General features: G+C 41.2%; 1 protein-coding gene across 3 annotated transcripts in view; it reads right to left on the bottom strand.

Annotated features, from left to right (window-relative positions):
- stxbp5b (syntaxin binding protein 5b (tomosyn)) overlaps window positions 1-15,427 on the bottom strand; it is a 28,560-nt gene extending 13,133 nt beyond the window's left edge. For all 3 annotated transcript variants that reach the window (XM_023420964.2, XM_023420965.2, XM_023420966.2), the window contains exons 1-12: window positions 14,965-15,427; window positions 13,076-13,173; window positions 8,888-8,969; window positions 8,416-8,516; window positions 6,766-6,900; window positions 4,822-4,885; window positions 3,700-3,783; window positions 2,427-2,550; window positions 2,099-2,177; window positions 1,319-1,473; window positions 1,130-1,202; window positions 38-185 (exon numbers count right to left, since the gene is read on the bottom strand). In XM_023420964.2, coding sequence (XP_023276732.1) covers window positions 38-185; window positions 1,130-1,202; window positions 1,319-1,473; window positions 2,099-2,177; window positions 2,427-2,550; window positions 3,700-3,783; window positions 4,822-4,885; window positions 6,766-6,900; window positions 8,416-8,516; window positions 8,888-8,969; window positions 13,076-13,173; window positions 14,965-15,108 — 1,287 coding nt within the window. In that variant the 5' untranslated portion in view covers window positions 15,109-15,427. The remainder of the gene's footprint in view (window positions 1-37; window positions 186-1,129; window positions 1,203-1,318; window positions 1,474-2,098; window positions 2,178-2,426; window positions 2,551-3,699; window positions 3,784-4,821; window positions 4,886-6,765; window positions 6,901-8,415; window positions 8,517-8,887; window positions 8,970-13,075; window positions 13,174-14,964) is intronic.
- Between the last annotated feature and the right edge of the window lie 7,943 nt (window positions 15,428-23,370).

The following is a 23,370-nucleotide window of genomic DNA, read 5'->3' as shown; positions in this document are numbered from 1 at the left end:
TTGAGTGTTCCTGGGATTTTAATTCCCAGTAATTTACCTTCTTGCTGTAACCTTGTCTCTTTTGCCGACTGCCGACGGAGTAAAGTGCGGGAATAAGTTCAGCAGGACAGTCGGCAAAGTACTCGCAGCAGGTCACTGGTGACTCATGGACAGTCAGGGGATATGGATTCTCAAATATTGGGTACCTGTGAGGAAAATGTGCCAGAGGTTAGATTTGAAAATAAGAGGTCTTTATCATATAATCATGTCTGTCAACTTGAGATGCAAATGACAATCTTACTGCCAATCACTGCTGATAAGTTCTGACTTGCCACATTAAATGTCCAATGAAATAACCTTAAAATTGTAATTTTACATTTTTTTAAAAAATATTTCTATTATATTTTTTACAGGTTTTCACATTGAAATTTAATGTTAACATCAAAAATTCTGCTTCAGTGTTTCTCAGCTGGTTTCTTAAACTCATGTGTGACTTTCAAAACAACAACAGTGCGCTGGGAGGACATTTGTGGATTTGGGGGCACAACTAGGTGCCATAACCAAACTGAGGAGTGGATTTACTGGATGAAATGTTTAAATACACCCACTTCCAGTTCGATGCAATGCAAGAAATATAAATATTAACACTTTCCGGGAGGAGAAAAGGCTGAGATTTGAAATTAAAATGCCAGTTCCAGAATATATGTGCATATATGCATAATATGGTAAAAAGCAGTAGGAATCACCAGGGGGAAAAAGTACTCAACATTAAGATTAAAGTAAAAAGGAACATAATGCTTTATCGTAAAAGAATTCCCTTTGGGATAATGAAGATAAATTTAGACATTTTACTTTTCATGGGACCTTTAAAGAACAAGAGTAGGTCAAAAATAGACATAAAAGACTGTGACAGCTCTTATGTTTTCTATAAGCATTAACTGTCACAACAGAAGCGATGGATCTGAAAAGTTGGAATCGCACATTTCTGACTGAAGTGATATATAGTCAATATAATTAAATAATTAGCAATTTTTCGTGTACAATGTCTATTAAAATATTAATATGGCGTGATTGCTGTACAAAACCAATATTCTTTAATGCATACTAAAAATACTCAAACTAAACTATATTTAGAAAGTGCAATAATTACCCAATCTGTCCCAGGTCTATTACAACTAAATCCTTCTCGAGCAGGACCACCACAGCATAAGGCTCCTGAAAGTCTGGCACACACAAGAGCACGAAATGAACAGGGATGATGACGTAATCATTACGTGAGCTAATACAGCTTCTGAGACAAAGGAACACAACCCGTCCAGACCGGACCGTTACAGCTCACCATTTGGATACGGAGTTTCACACAGTGTTAGGAAATCTACGATGGGGTAGTCCATCTCGAGGACGGCAGTGCTCTTTCCGTGCATCACAGTCAGACAGGCTCTCCTCCCCACCGTGTCGTAAGACAGACCTCCGGACAGCACCATGAATGGGTCCCTGAGCCCAGAAGACACACACACGAACCTTTTAATTGTTTATTCATCTCAGTTCCATTTGTTGTGAAGGTGAAAAGCTACTTGGTGTAATCTGTGTAAATGTGTGAAGAGGGACATCAAAGGTTTATGGCTGTACTTCCTCCGGAGATGATTTGGCCCCATTTCAAGAGCATCCATGATGGGAGGAGCCTACTTTTTAATTATAATGACAGTTATATTAATCCCTGTCCTCTTATACCTGAGAAAAAAAAATGTGAGGGATAATTAGATCAGTTTCAGTGAAACTGTAAATTTTTATGACATGTTCTTATGGGAGGGGTTGGTCTTTTTACTTTGTGACCTTGACAGAAAAAGTTTTTCCTCTTCAGATGATAATAATTGTGTTAATAGTGATCAAAACATAAAAGTCATTTATTTAATGATCACAACAAGACAAATCCTACGAGAACATAAAAAAAGAATTTGACAGGGACTGTCGCGCTCAACAGGCAGGCCTGGCCTGTAAGATATAGTATACGCTTTTGTGATAGAAAAACAGGAAAGGCCACTTTGAGTACAGGATATGGATTCAAACCAGAGTCAGTTAAGACACAGGATGGGTGGGGAGTTGCTACCAACACACTTACCCAGCCCTCGTTGTTTTGTACTCCACCTTCAGGATAGGCTTGCATGGTTCTGGCTTTTTTCCATCCTTAGGCTGCTTTCCTAGTAGAGGTCAAATGGCAAAAACGCATTCAGCTTAAATTAATTTGCAATACACACGGTGTGGTGCACACACATGCTGCCACCATCCATCTCTCTTTTTTAGAAGTTACACCTCTAACAGTGGACGGCCCTCAGGCTGTAATATGAGACATAGGTGGCCTTTATTCAATATGCCTGTGTGTGTGTGTGTGTGTGTGTGTGTGCGTGTGTGTATGAACAACACAACTGTGTGTATACAACAGCTCTAACCATGTGGTGTGATGATCTGTGCAGGCTTGGCTGGAGCTCGTACATTCCATGTGGTCAGGGTGCCATCTGAGTGGCTGCAAACAAACTGTTTGCCCTCATGGTGCCAGGCGACGGAGTGGATCGCCTGAAACACACGCAGCAGCATCATCATTAGAGTGTGATAAATAAAGTGCACATAAACTTAACAGCTGTGCAATGATGAATGAGAAGATTTGCAGCAGCTATGAGTGCAACATATTTAAAAGGTAAAGGCTGGTTTTAAAAATGTTCTTGTCGTTAAAAAATCCCATGAAAATACCAAAACAGGTCCCTCTCTCAAAACTTTGTCTTCCTCCGCCTGTCCATGGCTCTAAACCTCAAGCTCAGTCATTCCTACTGAAGAGGAACATTTTTAAAACTAGTCACAAATATATATATACCTCCATCTTTAAAAAGACTAAATAATTTCTTAAAACAGCTGGAATCTGTAGTTTTTAGCAAAAGCGACTGAAACAGAAGTAAACAGTTTATCTGTTGGGGACTATTTTCAGATGTGGATTAATACTTATTTGGTGCTCTACGGAGTATCTATGGCAGCATGACAGTGCATATGGGATTGAATCAAAATAAACTACAGGTCCCAGGTTCATGGTAATGAAGTAACATGCAACAGTGTGGCTCAATAATGTGTCTCTAATAGTTTTTGATAGAACAAAGAGAAATAAGACGGATCAGGTTTTTCCTATAGAGAGAATGTTTGTTTGAAGGATTATTTCATTGTTGTTATGTTTCCATGGGAAAAATGTACAATATCACCGGACTTTAGCTTCTAATGTGCTGAAATCATTTTAATGTTTTGGAGAAAATACTTCTCATCTTCTTGAAGCAGAAAAAGAACTTGATCAAATAATTTAACAAAACTTTGTATTGTTTCACTTCATGATATTAACACAATCATCTGTTTGATTTTACTTCGTGTGTTCTACTGGATATCATCGTAATTCCAGTATGTACACTACCTGAATAACAAATACAAACATAGCTTTTCCTTCACTATATAATCTCTGAAGTTATCCAGTGTGGAAGCTCCTGAGACAGAATCTCAACAGGACCAGAGGAACAGATATTTCAGGTTTCATGACAAATCACTGGAGAGCCTGTGTCCTCTCATATGTGAAGGAGGCGACAGATTATGCAAAAACCTAACAAGACCAAACATGTTTTTGAGACAACCATGAACAGACTTACAAGCTTCCTCACAAGAACTGGAGCGGAGAGAAAAGAAATGTCTTACCTCATCATAATTATAGCGGTAGTCAGCTTTTTTGCACTTCAAATCCCACAACACCACCACCCCACACTCAAATCCAATCAGAAGCTGTAAGAACAAGAGAAACAAAGCACAGGTCAGCTGATTGCTGTGAAATCACACTCCGCTCATATACCTGAGCCTGGAGTTAACATGACTGCGTCACCACTGGCTGTGATGTTCAAAATATGGATCACAGCTCCTGTAATTTATCAATCATTAACCATCACATTTCTTTGTAAGATCTGTGTAATTCTTGAACTATAGAGTAAATACGCTCATTTCTGACACACAGTAAGTACCAACTCGTTTAATGACTCATTATGTATACCAGACAATTCTACAGTAGTTGCAATTGTTTAGTCTTCTCAACCCAAGTGGTTGAGGCAGACGGCCGCCCACCCTCAGTCTGGGTCTGTTGGAGGTTTCTTCCTGGTAAAAGGGAGTTTTACAAAGCTGCTCATTGTGGGGACTGTTGGGTTTTGTCTCTATAATATTGTTACCCTGTAAAGAGACAGTGTTTGTTATGATGATGTGGCGCCACAAAAATACATTTGAATTGAACTGTGTATGTTTTACATGCAGTATTTGATTAACGACTGAAATAAGTGAGTAAATATCAATTATTGGAAATAGTATCTACCAAATGTATTGTATTATAAGCCTGCCTGTAATTCACAACTACACTTTTTTCCCTGTTTCACGTTCTTTAATCGTGGCGACTTCCCTTGCTTACAAGACTTAACGTTTGCAATGAATTGTTGGCGTATTGCATCCACTGTTGCTCTTAAATTAAAACAGCATCTCCACCTCTTCTGTCATGATTTCCTCGGTGTGGAGCACTGTGGAGAGAAACCTTCTCCCTTTGATTCTGACACCGAAATCTGATGTTTACTATTGACATTTTAATTAGCTGAAAATGTTCTGCTATCAGTCTCCATTGTAACTGCACAAGCCGTATTGACATTGTGTCGTCTGCACCGAAGCAGTTATCCACAGGAAAGAGAAAAGTACAGCATGTTTTTTTTGCTAAATGGTGCAGATGGGGTAGAAATATATCTCTTCTTCTGTACAGGCTATGTTTTGCTGTGTAAACTATCAGTTTACCTTTCCCTCATCCATGGGGTTATCACTGATGTGCACGACAGGCCCTGGGTGTGTCTTGGTGGATCTGTGCAGGTTTTAAAGAGAAAAGACAGAAGAAAAATGACACAGTGTGTGTGTAAATTTAACAAAATTGGGGTTGTGTGGATGAATATGATGAATACCTGATGAGTAAAATGCATCTGCTACATGTTGTCTTACAGATAAAATTCTAGCTTTTAGAAGGAGAGGGAGATAGGGAGGCAATAAGGGAAGATATTCGAAAAAAAAGAGAAGCCAGAATCTTTGCTTATAAGATGAAAATGTGCATCGGTGCACCAGAAAAAGAGACATGACATATGAGAGAGACAAACAGAGAGGGAGAGAAGGGTCACATGAGGGTCTGTGAGAGATTATAGTATGTGGAGACAGCATCACCGTGGCAACAGAGCAAAGGGGCATGGAGGAAGTGAAGGTCTGGCCTAAAGAAAGTGTTGCTGCCTCTGAATGTGGTCTGGCTCCAGTAGCTAATGATCTCATTGCTGCTGATGAGTCGATACAGTCAGAGATGTAGAAGTGAATAAAAGTCACGGACGGACTGGAACATGAACTCCAGCCGGTAACCACCACAATCAATATAAAGAAGTGTTTTAATATACAATAATTATAATAAATTCATGTATACAGTGTGTTTTCTTGTATTAAAGATCATTTTCATTTTAAACATCTTCTCACACATGGACTTTTACTCAGTAAAGAAAGAAGATAAACCCTATTTTACTCAAACAATAATGAGTATAAGCTGAGTTTAGTGAGGTCAGCTTCCACTCTGATCATTAAAACTTGTTGTTGTTCCTGTCCACTGCAGGAGACCTCCAATGTGCAGAAACTACAAACTACAAAGCGGAAAGTGTGTTGAAAAGACGTTTCTATCAGAAAGCGGACGACTCGACTTCTACAAAGAAAAGACAGAATATTATGTTTTAAATTCCACACTATAGCCAAGAGCTAGCCCCCCCCCCTTAACTCATTTTCACAGTCAGACAGGCAAAATCATTTTCTATCTCCACTGTCTGTTTCTCAGACATTTATCTCAGCTGATGGCATACTTTGCTGCTCTGACACTTTCAACTCCCAGATCTAAAACAGCAATTTATCAGATTTCACCAGCAGCCACACACACAAACAGCTTTATACTCCACTTCCAATTTTAGCTGCCAGTCACTCGCTCAAATTATTTTCTATAGTTGACTGATGGCTGCACTGGAGAAGTTACTCACAAAGAGCAACTTCTACGGGCTTAAGTTTGAATTTTTCCTCAAAAAGAAAATGATCACATAAAGATGTTCAGTTCCGTTTCATGCACAGAATCAGGTGCTGCGATGCTATTATAACCAAGACGTGTGTGTGTGTGTGTGTGTGTGTGTGTGTGTGTGTGTGTGTGTGTGTGTGTGTGTGCGTGTGTGTGTATGTATGTATTGGGCGATTTTATCCACTGAAATGTATTTTAACCTGCTTGGGGCACCTGCCAAGTTTTATCTGAACATTGCAGGATGTTGTGGCGCAACATTTACAGGTGCACAGGATGAGATGTAAAAATTCAATTGTGATCCTTAGCAGTGGGTGTTTACGTGCAGGAGTGGGTGTCACAGGAGAAGTCACTGGGGTTATCAAGTGGGCACTTCCTATCACAGATGTTCCCGTTAAATCGGGCAGCAAACACCTCCAGAAGTCCCGACAGCAAGTTCTGGCATGGCACAATCACCACCTCCACGCCGCCCTCACACTGATCAGAGCTACAGTATTCTCAGCTCGACGGACGAACTCTATCTGCAAACTCAGGCCTTCCACATCCCTGTGCATTTTCCTGGTTGAGTGTCAAAAGCGCAAGTGCGCGGAGACGATATGCAAATGGCCAACGAGCAACGGGGGAGGAAAGAGAAAGAGAGTTGTGAAATACCGACTCACAGTTCGATGGCTTTGTTCCACATGATGACGTAGCCTGAGAGAGTGAAGGACTCCACGTTGACGATGTGGATGTTTCCTCTTTCTGTGCCGATGTAAAGCCATTTGCTCTGGAAGGGCAGGTGGCAGTACGTGATCCTGCAGGAGGAGATCAGGATGCATCACAACACAGGCTTCATTATCTCATGACTCAGTCTTATCAAAGAGTCACCCTCGTCCCTCATCATGCCAGTCCGACTGGAAGGAGTAGCAAGCAGCTAAGATTTAATTACAAAGGCCTTGCTCTGTGTCACACTAATGAAGCTAGACTATATATAGAGCAATGAGGAGGAATAGCACAGTAAATACTGCTGTCTTTTCTCAAGTGGTGGAAAGAAACATGAAGTCATACACATTCACAGTGCCAAACGGACACAGATGATGTGAACCGTTTTACTGTGTTTGTTTATCCGACCACACAGATTATATCATCAGTGATTCGTCAGGTGGCGTTTCTTGTATGTTGACTGGATGTGGAGAATTCCCCTTAAATTTTTTTTTTTTGACGAAAATATTCTTGGCTGGATTCTCTGGATTACAGAAAAAGATGACGGAACTAATTTAATTTATTAAATCTGCATTGATTGACTTGGTTGAAGACGCGAGGCCCGAGAGACACATTAAAAACATAACACGACCGGGCCGGGTGATTTGACTTCAAATCAATATCACAATTACTTCAAACTTTTACCTCAGTTATGATTAATGAATGATTACTTTGCAACTTATCGGTCTCCCTATTTATTTATTTTTTTGATCGTGTTCCAAGTGATTAAACTAATTGGACACAGTTCACAAACACATGCATTTGAGGAAGTCTTTAACAAACTTACCGACAATAGCAAGATTAAGTGGTGAGAGATTCTAAATGTCAGTTTTGGTACTTTTGCGGTTTATTGCCCAGCCCTAACATCTCTGACACGTTGACACCATACAGAGTTGCTATGTTGACTGAGAGAGAACCATATAAGCATAAGCATTCATTTGAAGTCGTGCCGCTGACCACCTGGACTCATCAGCTTCATGTTTATCTTCACAGTCCTTTTAACTCTGTTTTGGTCCCTGCACGTAGCATACAGTACATTTACACTGGTATTTAACGTGCCCTCATACTGGCATTTCATTTACCCTTTCTGCTCATGGGTTGTTTTTTTCTACTATCAACCATCACTGTCTGCTGCTGGAAACATGGCCGGTTAGCACTGGATTTTCAGGCCAGAAAGCCAAAACAATTAGCTAAAAGAAGCTGAAAGCTCTGAAGAACAGAGAACGCTGTTAATAAATAAAACTTAGCAGCTACCGATAAAATTGTACAATGTACATTGATAAATCCAGTTAGAAGCCTCTGGTATTTCACCTTGACCACAGGAATCCACATCTCCTGTCTGGGGATAAAAATAAAAGGGAAAAACTCCCAGGTGTTGCGGAATCACAAGACAACACCGCTGCATCATTTTTTCAGAGCTTTGACGACAACAGAACAGCTAATTATACAGTGCGAAGCATGTGGCCAGCTGTGAGGGCTGTTCCCCAATTGTGTTCACACTTCACAGAGAGAGACAGATGCAGCATCACTGCGAACAGGGAAGCGGTAAGAAGAACAGGTTACTGTACCTCTCCCTGTTGAACTTGAGAGAATGCAGGATAGCTGGGATTTTTTGCCTCAGGTTCCACAGGTGGATGCTGTCGTCAGCTAAGGCACTCACCAGCGCCCCCTGTGGGGAGGGTCAGAAGCAGACGGGCTATCAGCATGCACATAACATCTGGTGTTGTAGTATGGGCTGCTTTAATGGTTCTATAATAAGCACATAACTACAAGGGTATTACAAAGGTATTTGGGTCACAAAACTAGCATTACTGTTTAATCAATGTGTTCGCTAAGAGCACAGCTTGTAGTGATTCATGGCCTATAAACACTGAATAAGCACCAGTGTCTGCGGTGCCTGCCAGGGAGAACATGGAGAGACAGATGCAGGAGACTGACAAGGAGAGAATGGGTGAGGATGAGGAGGAGGAGGAGGAGAAGGAGGAGGAGAAGGAGAGACAACCAAACAAGAAAACCGGGGGACAGGTAGTGACAACAAACCTCGTTGATCAGGAACTGGAGCTGGATGACAGCAGCGCCGCTCTCATGCTGACAGTAGCACTCCACACCGGCGCGGCCGAAGCTAAAAGGAGGCTCAGTCAAAGAAAACCGGACAGTTGCCAGTGAAGATCGTGCAGAAATGTGTGTGTGTGTGTGTGTGGGGGGGGGGGGGACCCTTTCAAACATACTGCAGAATAGAAAATGTATTTCAAATCGACAACATACAGAAAGGTTTTTCCTTTTTATGATGAAATGTAACTTGGCATTTTCAGTTTACATTCCTAAACAGCCACTGGCAAGAATGTGAAACAAACCAAACCAGCAAGTTATAAATAAAATCAGTGGGCTCTGTCTGCCTTATTTATTCACATGCGTCAGCCAGTATGACGGCAGCGTGATTAACATAACTCTAACCTCTCTCTATTAGACTGTTGAGTTCAGGTCAGAGGAGACCCCCCCCCCCCGCTAAATCTATCCATTCAAAAACAGCCAGGTCACCCACTCAGCCACCAGTAGATGTCGGGCTTCAATCTGAACCAAAAATATTGCATGAATGGCAAACAGCAGAGTGTGGCCACAGTGGAGCACCGCCACGTAGGCACCAGGACTCTAATCCCACGAAAACCTCCAAATGCTTTCACAAGGCAGCACAGAAACGAGAAGCACAGAGAAGCAGTGGTTGTCTATTTCAACCGGCCTGTAATCACTTTCACAGAGAGTATGTGCACAAAGGAAGAAGGAAGCAGCACAAGATCTAATCACAGAGGCCGATCTCTAGAAAGACAGACAGGCCACAGGGACAAAAACATGCACTGCTCCTCATACTTTTAATGTGATCATGATGAAGGAAAACTAACAAAGGCAGACAGCTGTGTTCCACTATCTGCATTTTGAGCTGACACAGCATAATGTCTCAACAGGATTACACAAAGCTGTGATCAAACAATCCCTCAGTGTCTTAAACAAACTAAGGTGGGGTTGCAGGAGTCCGTTTCATAACGGACATCAGCAGTGGGCATCGCTTCTGCAGATGGAGGCAAACACAGACTTTGAGACTTTTAAGCCGGCGCCAGTCGAAGGCTGTTGGCAACTGAACTCACATTCACCCATGACCTTTCAGTCTAGTTTCCTAGCTCCTGGCCCCGCAAGTTCTCTACAACATTTGTCAGAATTATTAACGGATATCATGTCTCCACAGGTCCGCGATGGAGGAGGACGAGTCATTAAGTCTGTTTCATAGCCTCTGGTTGTGCATAAATAAGAACAGTGCGGAAGTCTAAAGAGCAAAAATGTTAATATGCAACACTGTTATGTATTCATTTCGCTAACATGGAGTAGGAGCACTTCAACCGCCTTATTACTGATGATGCAAGGTACCGTTACAGCCTGTTTACTCTAAATGTACTGTCTTACTAAATGTAAAGGCTTCTAGAGTCTGAACAATGTAGGTTAATGGCGCTACTGAGACGAGCTACTTTGTACGCTAACAGGAAATTACTAAGATGTATATCAAAACAACTGTGACCAGCAAATAGAGCATTCTGTTGAAACTTCCTTCTACGACTCATGACCAAAACCTTTACTATCACATAAGCCGCAGGTACAAAACTACTTGTGTCTGTCAGCTGAGACCACTGACGACAATACGTGTTTCTCTTCAAGTCATTTCTTTAAATTTATTTTTTCAGGCCTTTGGTGCCTTTATTGATAGTGCAGTAGAGAGAGCCAGGAAACGGGGAGGCAGAGAGAGGGGGAATGACATGCAGCTAAGGGCTTGTCCGAAGCAGGACTCGAACTGGGGCCGGCTGCAGCAGGACTGTAGCCTCTACACAGCGGATGCTCATCCAACTGAGCTACTCGACGCCCCCTCTTCAAGTCATTTCATTAGTTTAAGAAGCACACAGTTCTGGGATAGTGTGAGCACAGGAAGCTGAGTCACACCACTCAACTGTGACTTGCATGTAAGAAAACATCTTGTGGTGTGGGAAACAAAAAGTCAAAAACTTTTTGTCATGTCATCATCTGTTGGTCATATGATTGGACCTGAAACAATAAGTCAACCAGATGATCACTAGAACATTTAACGGGAAAATCTTTTTAAAAATCATTTTCAAGGAAAAATGCCAAATGTTCATTGGTTCCACTTTTTCAAATGTGAAGATTTGCTGTTTTCTGTTTTCCACAATCATAAACTGTATAACTTTAGATAAAACAAGCAATTCGAATGCATCAATGTGTAATCTGGGAAGATGCTTTTCTTTTCTTTTTGAGTATTTTCTAATATTTTATAGATCAAACAATTTTTGAGCATTTAGAAAATCATGTTGATTCATAATATAATATATAATATCACATCAGTGATATCGAAAATATCAGTTATTTGCAGCCCTACATTCCATGTGTAAGATGCAATATGTATCATCCATAACCAATATTGAACATGCTGCTCTCTCAATCCTTACAGGGATTTCCACTTTGTTCCTAAGCGTTTGACACATCACACACTTAAGTCACACACCTTGAACATCGACACTTCCCCATTTGGTAAACCACTGCGGTTCACCACAGCATTTCAACAGCAGCACAGTTTCATGTGAAGTCAAGTGATAATCATCAGGGCAGGAAGTCGTCTTAATCATGCTGCCCAACAAATGAAAAACAAAAAATGTTCTCTGCAGCCACTCTCAAAGTCTACGTTAAGAACTGTTATTGCCAGATGAAGAAGAGGAAGTTCCTCTGAATTGGAAGCTCATCAAAGCAAACTACTGACTTCCAGCATCAACAGTCAGTTGCAGGACTTACTCAAACTGAGCTAAAAACACAAACTCATGGAATATTTTAAATTTTGCACAAACTTGGACAACATTTAATTGACAAATTAAAGTATGCAAGAACAAAAAGTTTAAAAAGTTTTACCGACAACACTTTAAATTAGCTTTGTAATGGCCAACATTTAAGGGGGCACATGCGTTGGAAAGAGCAGGACACTGTCTACAGTAACACACTGATTAAAACACTGTAGAGACAGATCTTGTAAAAGCAGACATTTATTGCTTGTAGACACCTCATTGAGCTTATGTCCACTGAGCTGTGGCAGCGTTTCCAAACTCCAGGGGCAATGAGGTGGATCGATACAGCCTGTCTTTTGATAAATGGACCAATTGCCTGAATGACAGTAATCCCATCAGCTCCACCTTGCACATTAGGACAACATGGAAGCAGTGTGTGTTCTCTGGGAGTCGCCCTGTAAACACAGCGCTCTCTTAATCTGGAGAGTGGATAAAGACGAGGATGGAGCCACTTCTAATGAAAACCTAAATAAAGCAGATGGGCCTCCCAAGCAGGATATCAGCACAAAGGGAAACCCTGTGTTTATACACAAATAGGCCAAACCAGAAGACAAGTTGTAAACAGCACAACCTGGCTATGACCACACTATCACATGCAGCATTTAATAGTGTAGAAATCCAGGGGCAGTTTTGTTGCTGTGACTCATGGAAGCTGCTTGGTTTGCTGTAAAAACAAATTCTTACCCATGAATACAAACAAATACAAAACTGACTCCCAACTGCCCAAGGGGCCGCCGAACACAGTAGCAGCTTGATTGTGTGTGTGTGTGTGTGTGTGTGTGTGTGTGATGTTTACAGCACATATGAAATGGCATCCTGGCACACACTGGGCAGCACAGTTGATGAGGTTGGCTCCTCGGCATATGGCAGAGGAGCTGTTCATGCTACTGCAGAGATACCGCTAATGAGCCTGGGTGCTCCAGGAGGACGAGACTGCCGGCTGCACAGAAACACATCCTCGCTAGTTGTCTACCTCTGAGCCCGTCCGCTTCCCCTCTGTGTGGTGTGGATTTTATTTTTGTTGTGCTGGATGACAGGAGGCAAACACAGGTCACTTACTGTGTGAATTCCCCAGATTTTGTGGAATGCTGAAGGGCGGCCTGGTCACATGATGTGTGAGGAGAGGATGCCAGGAAGTTAGACATGGGTCCAGTGTGTGTTGTTATGTTTGCATTGTGTGTGTGTGTGTGTGTGTGTGTGTCTGTTTGCACGAGGCAGAGGAGGATGCTAAAAAGAAGAAAAAAAAAAAGAAGAACAGTGGAATCATTCAAGCTTTACTTTCCTTGTGTGGCTCTTTTCATTTTCATTTTCCTGTGAAAAAAAAAAAAAAAAAGGATACAGCCTCATAGCTCCAGTCTGAGTCCCGATGGCCAAGATTTTCTGCACAGGGTCAAAAGCCATTGAGGATGGTTGATATGGGAAGCCATGACGCACAGTCTGCGGAAAAGAGCAGAATTTGTATTAGACCTCCAGTCTGCTAATCAATCATCTGCTGCACAGTCAAGCTGGCTTTAGTGGAGAAAAAACATTATCATAATCTCCTCGAAACGTAATCCATCAATGTGGAAATTTAGCCTCATTATCAAAATAAATTAGATAAAGCATAAACATTAGTGCAAATGGGGACTGGGATATTTTTCTGATATCCGCCTTGTGTGCAGCCTCAATCCTGTAAAACATCAGTAATAAACTCATTTTATCCATCCAAAGCCTTACATTTGCAGCCTTGGACTGCACTTCCTCGCCAGGATTTTACAGTGCCACTGCCACCAAAACATTATCATTATCAGGCATCTATAACTCAATTGTTCCGGATTGGAAACGTTGCCCAGCCATCCATGAGCTGTGTACAGCTTGCAGCAGGATTATGTAACAGGTAATGCCATGGCCCTGTGACCTGGGGGACCTGACCTGTTCTGCTCCCAGCTGGGGCAGAAGCAGGTGGGCGGGCTCTCCAAGATATTCAACACATTTCACGCATGCGAAGCCTTTGCAGCTAGAACGACCACGCCAGATTATCAAACCGTCGATGACTAAAAATGACTTCATCATGTGAAATCATGTGTGGCAAACAGTGAAGCCTATAGCTTCACATTTTACTAAATCTGTCTTAACACAACACCCATGTGCTGATGTGAACACTGAAGTCGATCACTAATCATTCCATCTGTCTGTACTGGTCCTGAAGAGATCCAGTCTTCACATGATTTTAATGTCAGCGATGGGAGACAAAATCCTCAGTCCTTGTTGAGTGTACAAATGCATGTGAGTTAATCTGAAGTTAATATAAGGCTTCAGTCTGACCTGGACATGGGAGGCTGATTATTGTGCTGACTTTTTGGTACCAAACTGATTATTTCTTACAGTCTAAAAGGACTGTAACGTTAAAAGAAAACCCACTTGATTTACCTAACTCATATATTAGCCTCATATTAGCTTCAGCTGCACTAAATGCATTTTTACACATGGTGGAAGAAGTACTCAGATCCTTCACTTAAGTAAAAGCACAATACAATAATGTAAAAATGCTCCATTACAAGTAAAGGTCTTACATGGAAGTTAAAGCACATGAGTTGTAGAGAAGCAGAAATATAAAGTTGCATGCAAAGTACCAGTGCCTCATAATTGAACTTAAGTAAAGTGCTTGAGTAAATGTACTTTGTTACACAGAACAACATTGCATTAACATTAAAATCCTGTTAGGACTGGAGCTCCTCAAGGCCAGAATGGACAGGAAGAGCTATTACAGCAACCAAAAACTCCTCTAATGTACACTGGAGCATGTGATTTCTGTACAGAGGTAGACTTAAAAACATGTCAACCCATCCTTTAACTCTAAATCCCTTCTGTGACAAACTGCAGGGAGCTGATCAGGTTACACTGATGAGGAAAAAACTATGACTTGAGGCAACGACTCAGTGCAAGGCAAACAGCCATGGATGGAGCTAATGACAGGCTGGATACAGCCACGGGACACGGCCAAGCAGGTTAAATATCATCCCTTGTTAATGTCACTGTAGCTATAACAAGTACTTTAATGCTTGGAGTACAATTCTGTTGTCTTTTATCTGCTATATGAGTGCTCTCAAGTCATTATACATCCCAATGAGCAGTGCAGAAAGAGAAGAAGAATGAAAACAACGCCAGTGTTTGGTCACGCCGCTGTCATCTGACTGTCAGTGTGCGAAAACAGTCCGGTAATGTTAGCTGCTATTAACGGAAACCCACCTTGCAAAGCTGAAAATGCTCCGACTGGAGTGTCTCCTGAACGGCATCGTTTTCCCTGGGAGTACCCGGCTGAGCAGAGGCGGAGGAGGACGAAGACGCCGCTGTCAAGCCGTCCAGCACCTTCCTAATGTTAAACTTCTTCATTTTCCTCCGGTACAGACGCGACGGTTGAAAAAACAGATCAAGCCAGCTACCATAAATTGGATAGAGAGAGGGTAGCTGCTAGCTAGTTAGCCGAAATAACGCACAGTTAATATCTTTCTGTATACATCTCACATGTTACGGAGGGTGTTGCCAGCGCACTCTCCAAAAGCACCCGAGTCACGAACATGGATTTAGCGAGTCCTTTCCGATATAAGTGTTAATCCGCCATTTATGTGGCCAGCTCTGGCGTTATTCGATCGGGATCAATCGTTTCCGTGAGCTGTTTCCCCAGCAGCCAGGGCTCAGCGGGTAGCAAGCTGGCTACGGAAACGCAGTGAACTGCAGCGGGGATTGAGTCTGCGCTGCGAGATCACCCGGATGTAGGGCCGGTGTTACAGTGTAATTTGTTACCCGTCAAATTATGTGACCTCGATAGGTGATTTCAGCTAGCAAATGTTTTAACCACAAAGGATTTGTGACCTCACGGCAAAAATGCTTTCGTGATTTTTTATTTTTTTTTATTTTTAGAGGGTTTCTTAACAGGAACATTAGGGGAGCCACCCTAAACAGAATATAAGAATATAATATTCAAATTACAAAGTTATTGAGCTCATTTAAAAAAAAACATAATCTAGGTCACCGTTATACCACATTTTCAGTTAAAACATGCCACAGATGCAAATAATACAAGACATACAAAGAAATGAAATGGGTAATATTAATTTTAATTAATATACACATCGACTAAATAAGACAACATTGTGCTGCATTGTTAGACACTGATTAAGAACAAGTTTCTTTAATGATTAAATATTTTTTTAAGCAAAAACACCAAAGACTCACAGGTATAGTTTCTGAAATTGGCATGTGTAAAGAAATAAATCAAACTTTACAACAATCTGAACTGAAACAATTTACAATTTAGGTTTTTCAAACTAAATTTTGACTCAAAAACCGTCTTCACGACCGGGGTCACAGGACGGAGGATGGATGGGTACACGTAACAGCTGATATTCTTCTTCAGTGGTGCAAATTTCTAGTAAATGTGTGATTAATCAAATTCTATTGACGGATGACATGGAATAAACCTGGGGCTTTTGGGGCTCTTGAGATCATGTGTCCCTGGGCAGTTGCCTGCTTTGCCCAGGTGCTAATCCAGCCTTGCTTCATAGGTCACAGTTTGATCGCTGTTTAATTTCAGTTACCAGTGCAGAACACAGTTTATCACATTTATCCAAATGGACTATCACATGTAAGTACAAATAAAACAAGTACAAGAAAACCATGTCATAATATTGTTTGGTGTTTAGTGGACCCAGAGGCAGAACACAGACTCGGGTGAGCAAGTTGAAAAGGATTTATTGTAAAGGGAATAGTGGCAGAGCTGAGCAAAGTCGAAAGCTGGGAGATTAATGAGCGGCAGGGAGGTGATGAATGGCAGGACGGTGAATCCTTTGATGGGAAAGCAGGACAGGAGAGATGAATGACAGACAGGCAGGCGATGAGTGACAGAGCTGGGAAACGGTTGATGAGGGAAGGACAAACAGACAGACAGACAGACAGACAGACAGACAGACAGATAGACAGACATGCAGGCAGACAGACAGACAGTAGGGGTGTGACCCTGAAGCACAGGGGAAAATGTGCCTTGCTGTTGTACCACACAGGTAGAACTGAACAACCTGGCGAAGAGGGACTGGAGAACCGAGGTTTAAGTGCTGCAGAGCTGATGAGTAGATGAGGAGCAGGTACACTGGCTGATGCAATCAGGAGGAAGGTGGAGTGGTGCAGGTGAGGTGCACAGGGCATCACCACTCCCTGGGACAGACAAACAAGCACAGACACAGAGAGAGAGAGAGAGAGAGAGAGACAGAGAGAGAGAGAGAGAGAGAGAGAGAGAAACTCAAGGAAAGGGGAACAAATGAATAGAGGAACCTACACATCACATTCTCGGTTTGTTTTGGGGCCCCCTGCTGGCTGAGGGGTCCTGAACACAACAATGCACTATAGTTGGAGGAAAGGATGATACATGCACATTATTATTCTCATGCATAGCCCTCCTCACTAAAGATCTTCCCTGCATAAATTTGATAGGAGGGGCGCCCTTTTGTAAGCGGTTAAGTTCCCAATTCAGGATCCAATCTATTGTGTGTGCATGAAAAATAGGCTGTATTTCCTCCTTCCTCCTGTTCCCCAAGGAGGAAAAACGAGGTTATTTTACTTCCACAGAGGATTATAAAACTAGAATATCTGGTTAGATAAAAACCAGAAAACCTGGTTAAGTGATAACCTTTGTGATCCGTCATTTAGAAAAGTTTTTATCATTTTAGGAAGCTATTTTCACAGGCTGACACTTTACTGATTCAGGAATTGTCAGGAATTAAGTAGCACTCTTTAAATAATACATCTGAAACAGTGATATGGAACAGATGTCAGATAGGCTACGCGGTTAATCCCACCAGTGTTTTATAATGAAGTAAAGCACATGTCATTTAGATTAATACATATTATTTGGTCTGTGACAGTTTTTGTGTCACATGAATTTAAGATGTTAGAAAAAAAAGTGAGCAAACATAGGATTTATTTTGTAATATCCATAAAGTTTTATCTTTTCTCTGATGAATTTCCATTCTGTAAAATGTTTTAGAATGACGGAAAAAAACCCAACACCATATTTGTAGGGTGAAATGTTTCCTTTAATGTTACTCAATGCATGAGTTTGTCATCGTGAATAAACATGTGCTACTGTACTGTCTCCTCCAGGATAACGTCAGAGTGGCTGTCCACCAGTTGAAGCTCAAGGCTTCATAGTAAATCCGCAACAGAATAACTTCAAACTCAACCAAAATCCACCTGTTGGAGCCCAGACCTTAACCCAGTACAGATGACCTCAGAGAGACGCTCACACCAGAAATCCTGAGAAAACAGCTGAACTGAAGCAGTTATGTTCCTGAATTCCTCCTGACAATTCAACAGGTTTCATCAGCAGCTACTGGAAGAGCCTGTTTGAGGTTATTGCTGCTAAAGGAGGTTCAACCAGTTATTAAATCCAAGGTTTCACTTACTTTTTCCACCAGCACTGTGAATGTTTAATGGGTGCGTTCAATAAAGACACTGAAGATTATAATTAGTATAATTAGTTTCTAATTATAAGTTTCTTTTAACTTAAACACAGTGTTTGTCTACTGATTGTCTGAAGATCAGATCACATTTTTTGACGAACCAATGCAGAAAACCAGATCATTTCAAAGGGTTCACTTACTTTTTCTTGCCACTGTAAGTATATTGACTCAAGTAAGTACAATTCTTATATTTCTTTCTCCTCTGCCAATAATAAAAGTTGAGGATTTAAGAAGTGTCATGATGCCTCTACTGGAATAACATATAAAATTCTATTGGAAAAAAACAAACATAAAGTAAAATCAATTACAACAAAAAACATTATTTTGATGATAAACTTCCTATGCTTCAGATTTTGTCACAAGGATGTACCCTAAGGCTTTCTTCAAGCCCTTTAACTGTCTTTGCACGTGCATGTCTTGTACACTAGATGGCGCAGTCCACCAACATCCTAGCATCCTGCAAGCTGAGCGTTTCGCAGTGTTGGAGGGCTTATAGCCAAGACTCAGCACCATGGACAGCAACATATGGATTCCTGCCCCTGATTGGTCTCCTTGACGTAACAAGGATATGATCTGTTTTTAACAAACCCCTTCATTCACATTCTGGCAGTTTTGCACACACTCAGAATTTACCACTTCAGTGCAGGACGGGCTCAGGCGTGTCAAAAGGGTCGGTTTAACACACCGAATATCTGTGCAGCGAAATACCAGTCTGGTATTTATGTCTGCCTTTCACAGACAGTGAATACTTAATTAACGCAGACCATCATAAAATGGGTCAGTCAAGACACAGTGAGAGATTGAGAGAAGCACAGCAGGGATACGTACACCGTTTTACTCTTTCTCAACGCATTCGCACGTTTGCCCTAATTGAAATTTTCATGCGATCATGAATATATGAACAAAGCTGCCAGAGAAAATACACACTGGAGGGCAGATAAAATAGGACAATATCAATAATGCACAAGTAATGGGATCTGTTGCAGAGAGTGCGGCTCCTATTCAGACCGTCATATTTATAAACAACAAGTTAAGAGGTTGAGCTTTTGTGTCCGATGTGAAAAAGTATTGGGGCCAGCATCCCTGTTTGACTCCTGAATTTAGGTCTCTAGTATCTGGGACATATATCCATAATTAGCAGTTGTGTGTTACTTCTTCCCTCACTTTCCCTCAGGCACAATTGCCACATGAGGTAAACTACCTTCCTGGCTTTTATGTTTCAACTCACTTGATCAGCAAAGTGTAGAAATGCTGGCATAACAAAGCAGAACAGCCTTTTTTTTTTTCTTTCGTTTTTCTTTTTTCTTTCTTTTTTACAAATAGTCTATCCCAAGGTTAAATAAAACGATTTAGCTACATACCATATCTGGATAGAGCCTAAATTTGGACAAAAGCTACAGTGTATAGGTACCCGGCGGCAAGATGTAGAACAGTTCCCCTGATGCAGAGCAAGGACACCGAAAAGTAAAACTACAGGACAGCAAAGAACAGATTGGTGTGCAAAAATAACCTGAGTAATACACATGTCAGTGAACTTAAAGGACAAGGTTTCACTATTCCCCAAACCTCTATGAGACAATGCACTGGATTATATCTCTAACTTAGTTATGAGCAGATTCACTGCACTTTATATGACATTATTTGCATCCTAATTGCTTCCAGGGCGAAGGCTTATTTGATGCAGATGCACAAAGTCTAAATTTAGGATCTTTACTAGTGTGCTGACTTTCATTCAAATGTACTGCAATAAAAACAGCTTTATAGTTTTGGTAGAAAAACAAATGACCTCATCAGTCTTCCTCTGGATTAAACTATAGTACATGGTCAGGTATGTGGACAGGGGTGTCTACATACTTTCAGCCATAGTGAATCTTACATACATATAATTGAATCCTATAAATATAAATCACAAATATGAGCATTTGTACAACAACATCTGGCCCCAAACAGAAATGTAAATATGATTTTAGATTAAAACCACAACAGCAAATAACGGGGCTCTCATGATAACAAAAAACAAAACACTTTGGAGCTTTAAGTAAACTAGAAATGACCGACACTAGAGTAATAAACAGAACTGCACACAGACCTTCTGAGGTCAACTGATGTCACAATAGTACAGTAATAGTATTGAGTAATACATTTAATTTGCACTGGTCAACAGTGATGCAATCTAACTAAGTGCATCTGTGCAAATACTGTAATGAAGTACAGTTCTGAGTTCTGACTAGTGGCTGTTTCCAAAATATAACAACTCAATACTTGAACTTTCCTATAATTCAGACGCAGATGTTTCACTTTGCTCTCCACTGCATTTACTGCACAGCTATTGAATATACTAAACCTACTACACAACATTATTTAAGCAATTAATTGAAATGCTTCCTACACACTCATTCTCCAATACTTACTGTAATAATATGTTACGTAATGATGTAACACTGACAGTGGTCCTTTTTCTGCATAATGAGTACTTTTTCTATTGCTATCACACTTGTGTTAATGATCTGAATGTTTTTTTCCCTCACTACTGGTGGTCAGTAATATAAGAAATCATTATCAGAAGTCCCAGCTGTAAGTGCCTGATACTTCCCTCTGCGTCAACAACATGCAGTCGCCTCCCCGGAAACAAAGGCATCAGAATATTATGTCTTTTCTAATCTCTTGTCTATCAATGACTGTAGCAATAAAACAATAGCAATGCTTTGCCCCCCCCCCCCTCAGTTTAACACACTCTCTAACACAGTCCTCTCTGGGTGGTGTGTGTAGCAGTGTGGTACATCCTCACATATTTCCTCCCTCCACTAAAATCAGGTCATGCTGATAGCGTTTCTCTGCTATTGGCCATATCAAGGCGGGCTGCAATGCATATGCATGGGTCTTAGCTCATCTCACTGCGAAGTGATTAACAGATAATTATATGCATGGGTTGCATAACAGACAAGTAACACTTTGAGCTGCGATTGAATAGGTTGCCATTTAATGAGGAATATTTGTGACAGCTTGAAATATGAAAATGTTTTTCTCCCTCTTGCTGTTTACGTGGTTGAAGAAAATGGCAGTTGTGCCTGTTTCGCAGTTTCTGGCCTCTGATTATTGTGGGTCAATCATCGGCAAGTCTTGGTTGCTCGGGGAGTGTCACAGACTTTACCCAGCAGGCTGTGTGTCATGCTGACCTGTTTATTAGCCTGACTGTATCAGTGGATTATCAGTCGTCTCCGCAGAGGTGTTTATGAGGCAGCCCACACGAGCCACACAATATTGAGAAAACTGGGAAAGCAGTAATATGAATATGAAGTTGCTGGCTATGACACACAGACTCACAGGCTTCTGTTTGGTGGCTGTGGATTCAACACTTGGTATCAGACTCAGGTCCTGTCAGAGCGTCTAACCGCTGGCGGCCTTTGTTTGGCTCTTTGCCTCTTTGGCTCGGTCTCCAGCAGCACCATGACTGGCTCCGGCTCCGGCTCTCCTCGGGAGCCTCGCTCACTTTGATCGTGTCCCAGTGGTGGTCTTCATTGGACGGCCCGGAGTCGCACAGCATCATTTGTTTGACAAAGAAGGCACCTGCCTCATCAATATTTATATTGTCCTGTAATAAATGGTGAGGGAGAATATGATTTAGAACATTGTGTTTGCATCTGCTGAGTGTTGATTGTTGTGAATTGTTCCTGTGTGTTAATATTTGAACATGTTTTACAAGCAGGATATTTAGGTGTTGAAGTTCAGATATACAGAATAGTATAATGCTTGCAATTCTGATTGTGAGCCACAAAATCCATTGACAAGATTAATTAATTAATTAGTGAGCTAGTCAACCAATAAGTGATTGATTTAAACTAAAGAAAAGGATGATAGAGTATGAAGTTTATGTTATTAACTGAATCCTGTTGGGGAAAATGCAAAAAATATCACCAGCTTCAGTTTCAAAAGAGCCAAACAGGATCACAACCTCACACATATTTACATTTTTCTGCTGTGTATTGATTTCCTTACACGTGCCACACTGATACTTTTGTTTAACAGTCTTCGCTGAGCAGTAGCCACAAGTCACAATTAAGGGGATAAAAGCAAAATTTGCTGCCACCCAGTGAAAACTATGTTTCTCTAAATGTGGTGATTGTTGCTTTTTCTTAGATAAACTGAAGAATCAAATGTTCCTTTATGGGTTGAAAAAAACTGTTCTACTTCTCAAGGCTAAATAAACCATTTAATGACTCACTGGATTATCTGAAAAATGCAAAACATGTCATAGCCCAAGAAAAGCTGATGTTTTAAAATATAGCGTAACAGTAGCACAGATAGAGAGGGGGCTATCACAGCAGTTATCACAGCAGTATCTACCTAGTGTTTGCTAATCATTAGCTAACATTAGCCATCAAGATGCTGGTCATTCCAGACCAAGCAGCTGGCTGTGGCAGCAAAAACCACTGAGGCTATTAGATTTAACTTTTCATTCTTCAAGAAGTATGAAAGGAAAACTTACTAAAGAAAGATGTTGATATTTGCTTAAAATTAGATTTTTATTGATTAATAGGGAACTTGGTTGGCTGTACTGAACTAGTGCAAATTCTTGTAAACGCTTGTAATCAAATTTTACAAAAAGTCAAGTGGTACATTGTGAAATGGGGGTTTTAAAGGACACCTATAGGTATGGGCTCACAGGGCTGATTCACATGTTGACTCTATGTTGAAATGAATTCACTAAAATCTTCATGGCAAAAGAGAAACAGCACTGAAAAACATTGTTTTTCAATCTGACTTGACTCATCTAGTCAGATCATGTTGGCACATCTCAGCTCATAATAACTCTAACACCACACACACCTTTGCAGAAGTCTCTGACCAGCCCACGAAGTTGTTGCCGACCAGAGAAGACACCAAGTCTCCGTCCCTCCCTGTCATGCCACATTTGGTGGCCAGCAGGACAGCAGGGATCGGGCGTCCACTGTTGAGACAGACTTTGCTGTCCAGGTCCTGCGTCCACTCTAAGACCCCCCCCCCCCCAAGGTGGGGCTGTTTGTAATGTCAAAGACCACTAGTGCTCCCACCGCCCCTTTGTAGTACACTCTGGACATATTCTTGAACCTCTCTCCACCTTGAAGCAAGAGAAAATAAATCTGTGTAATTTATGTTTCCC

The sequence above is a fragment of the Seriola lalandi genome, unplaced genomic scaffold (assembly GCF_002814215.2).
Source record: "Seriola lalandi dorsalis isolate HSWRI2012SDOR001 ecotype SW California unplaced genomic scaffold, Sedor1 jcf7180002054660, whole genome shotgun sequence".
Classification (NCBI taxonomy): Eukaryota; Metazoa; Chordata; class Actinopteri; order Carangiformes; family Carangidae; genus Seriola; species Seriola lalandi.
Note: the sequence above shows the minus strand (reverse complement) of the source record. Positions and strands in the feature narration are given on the sequence as shown.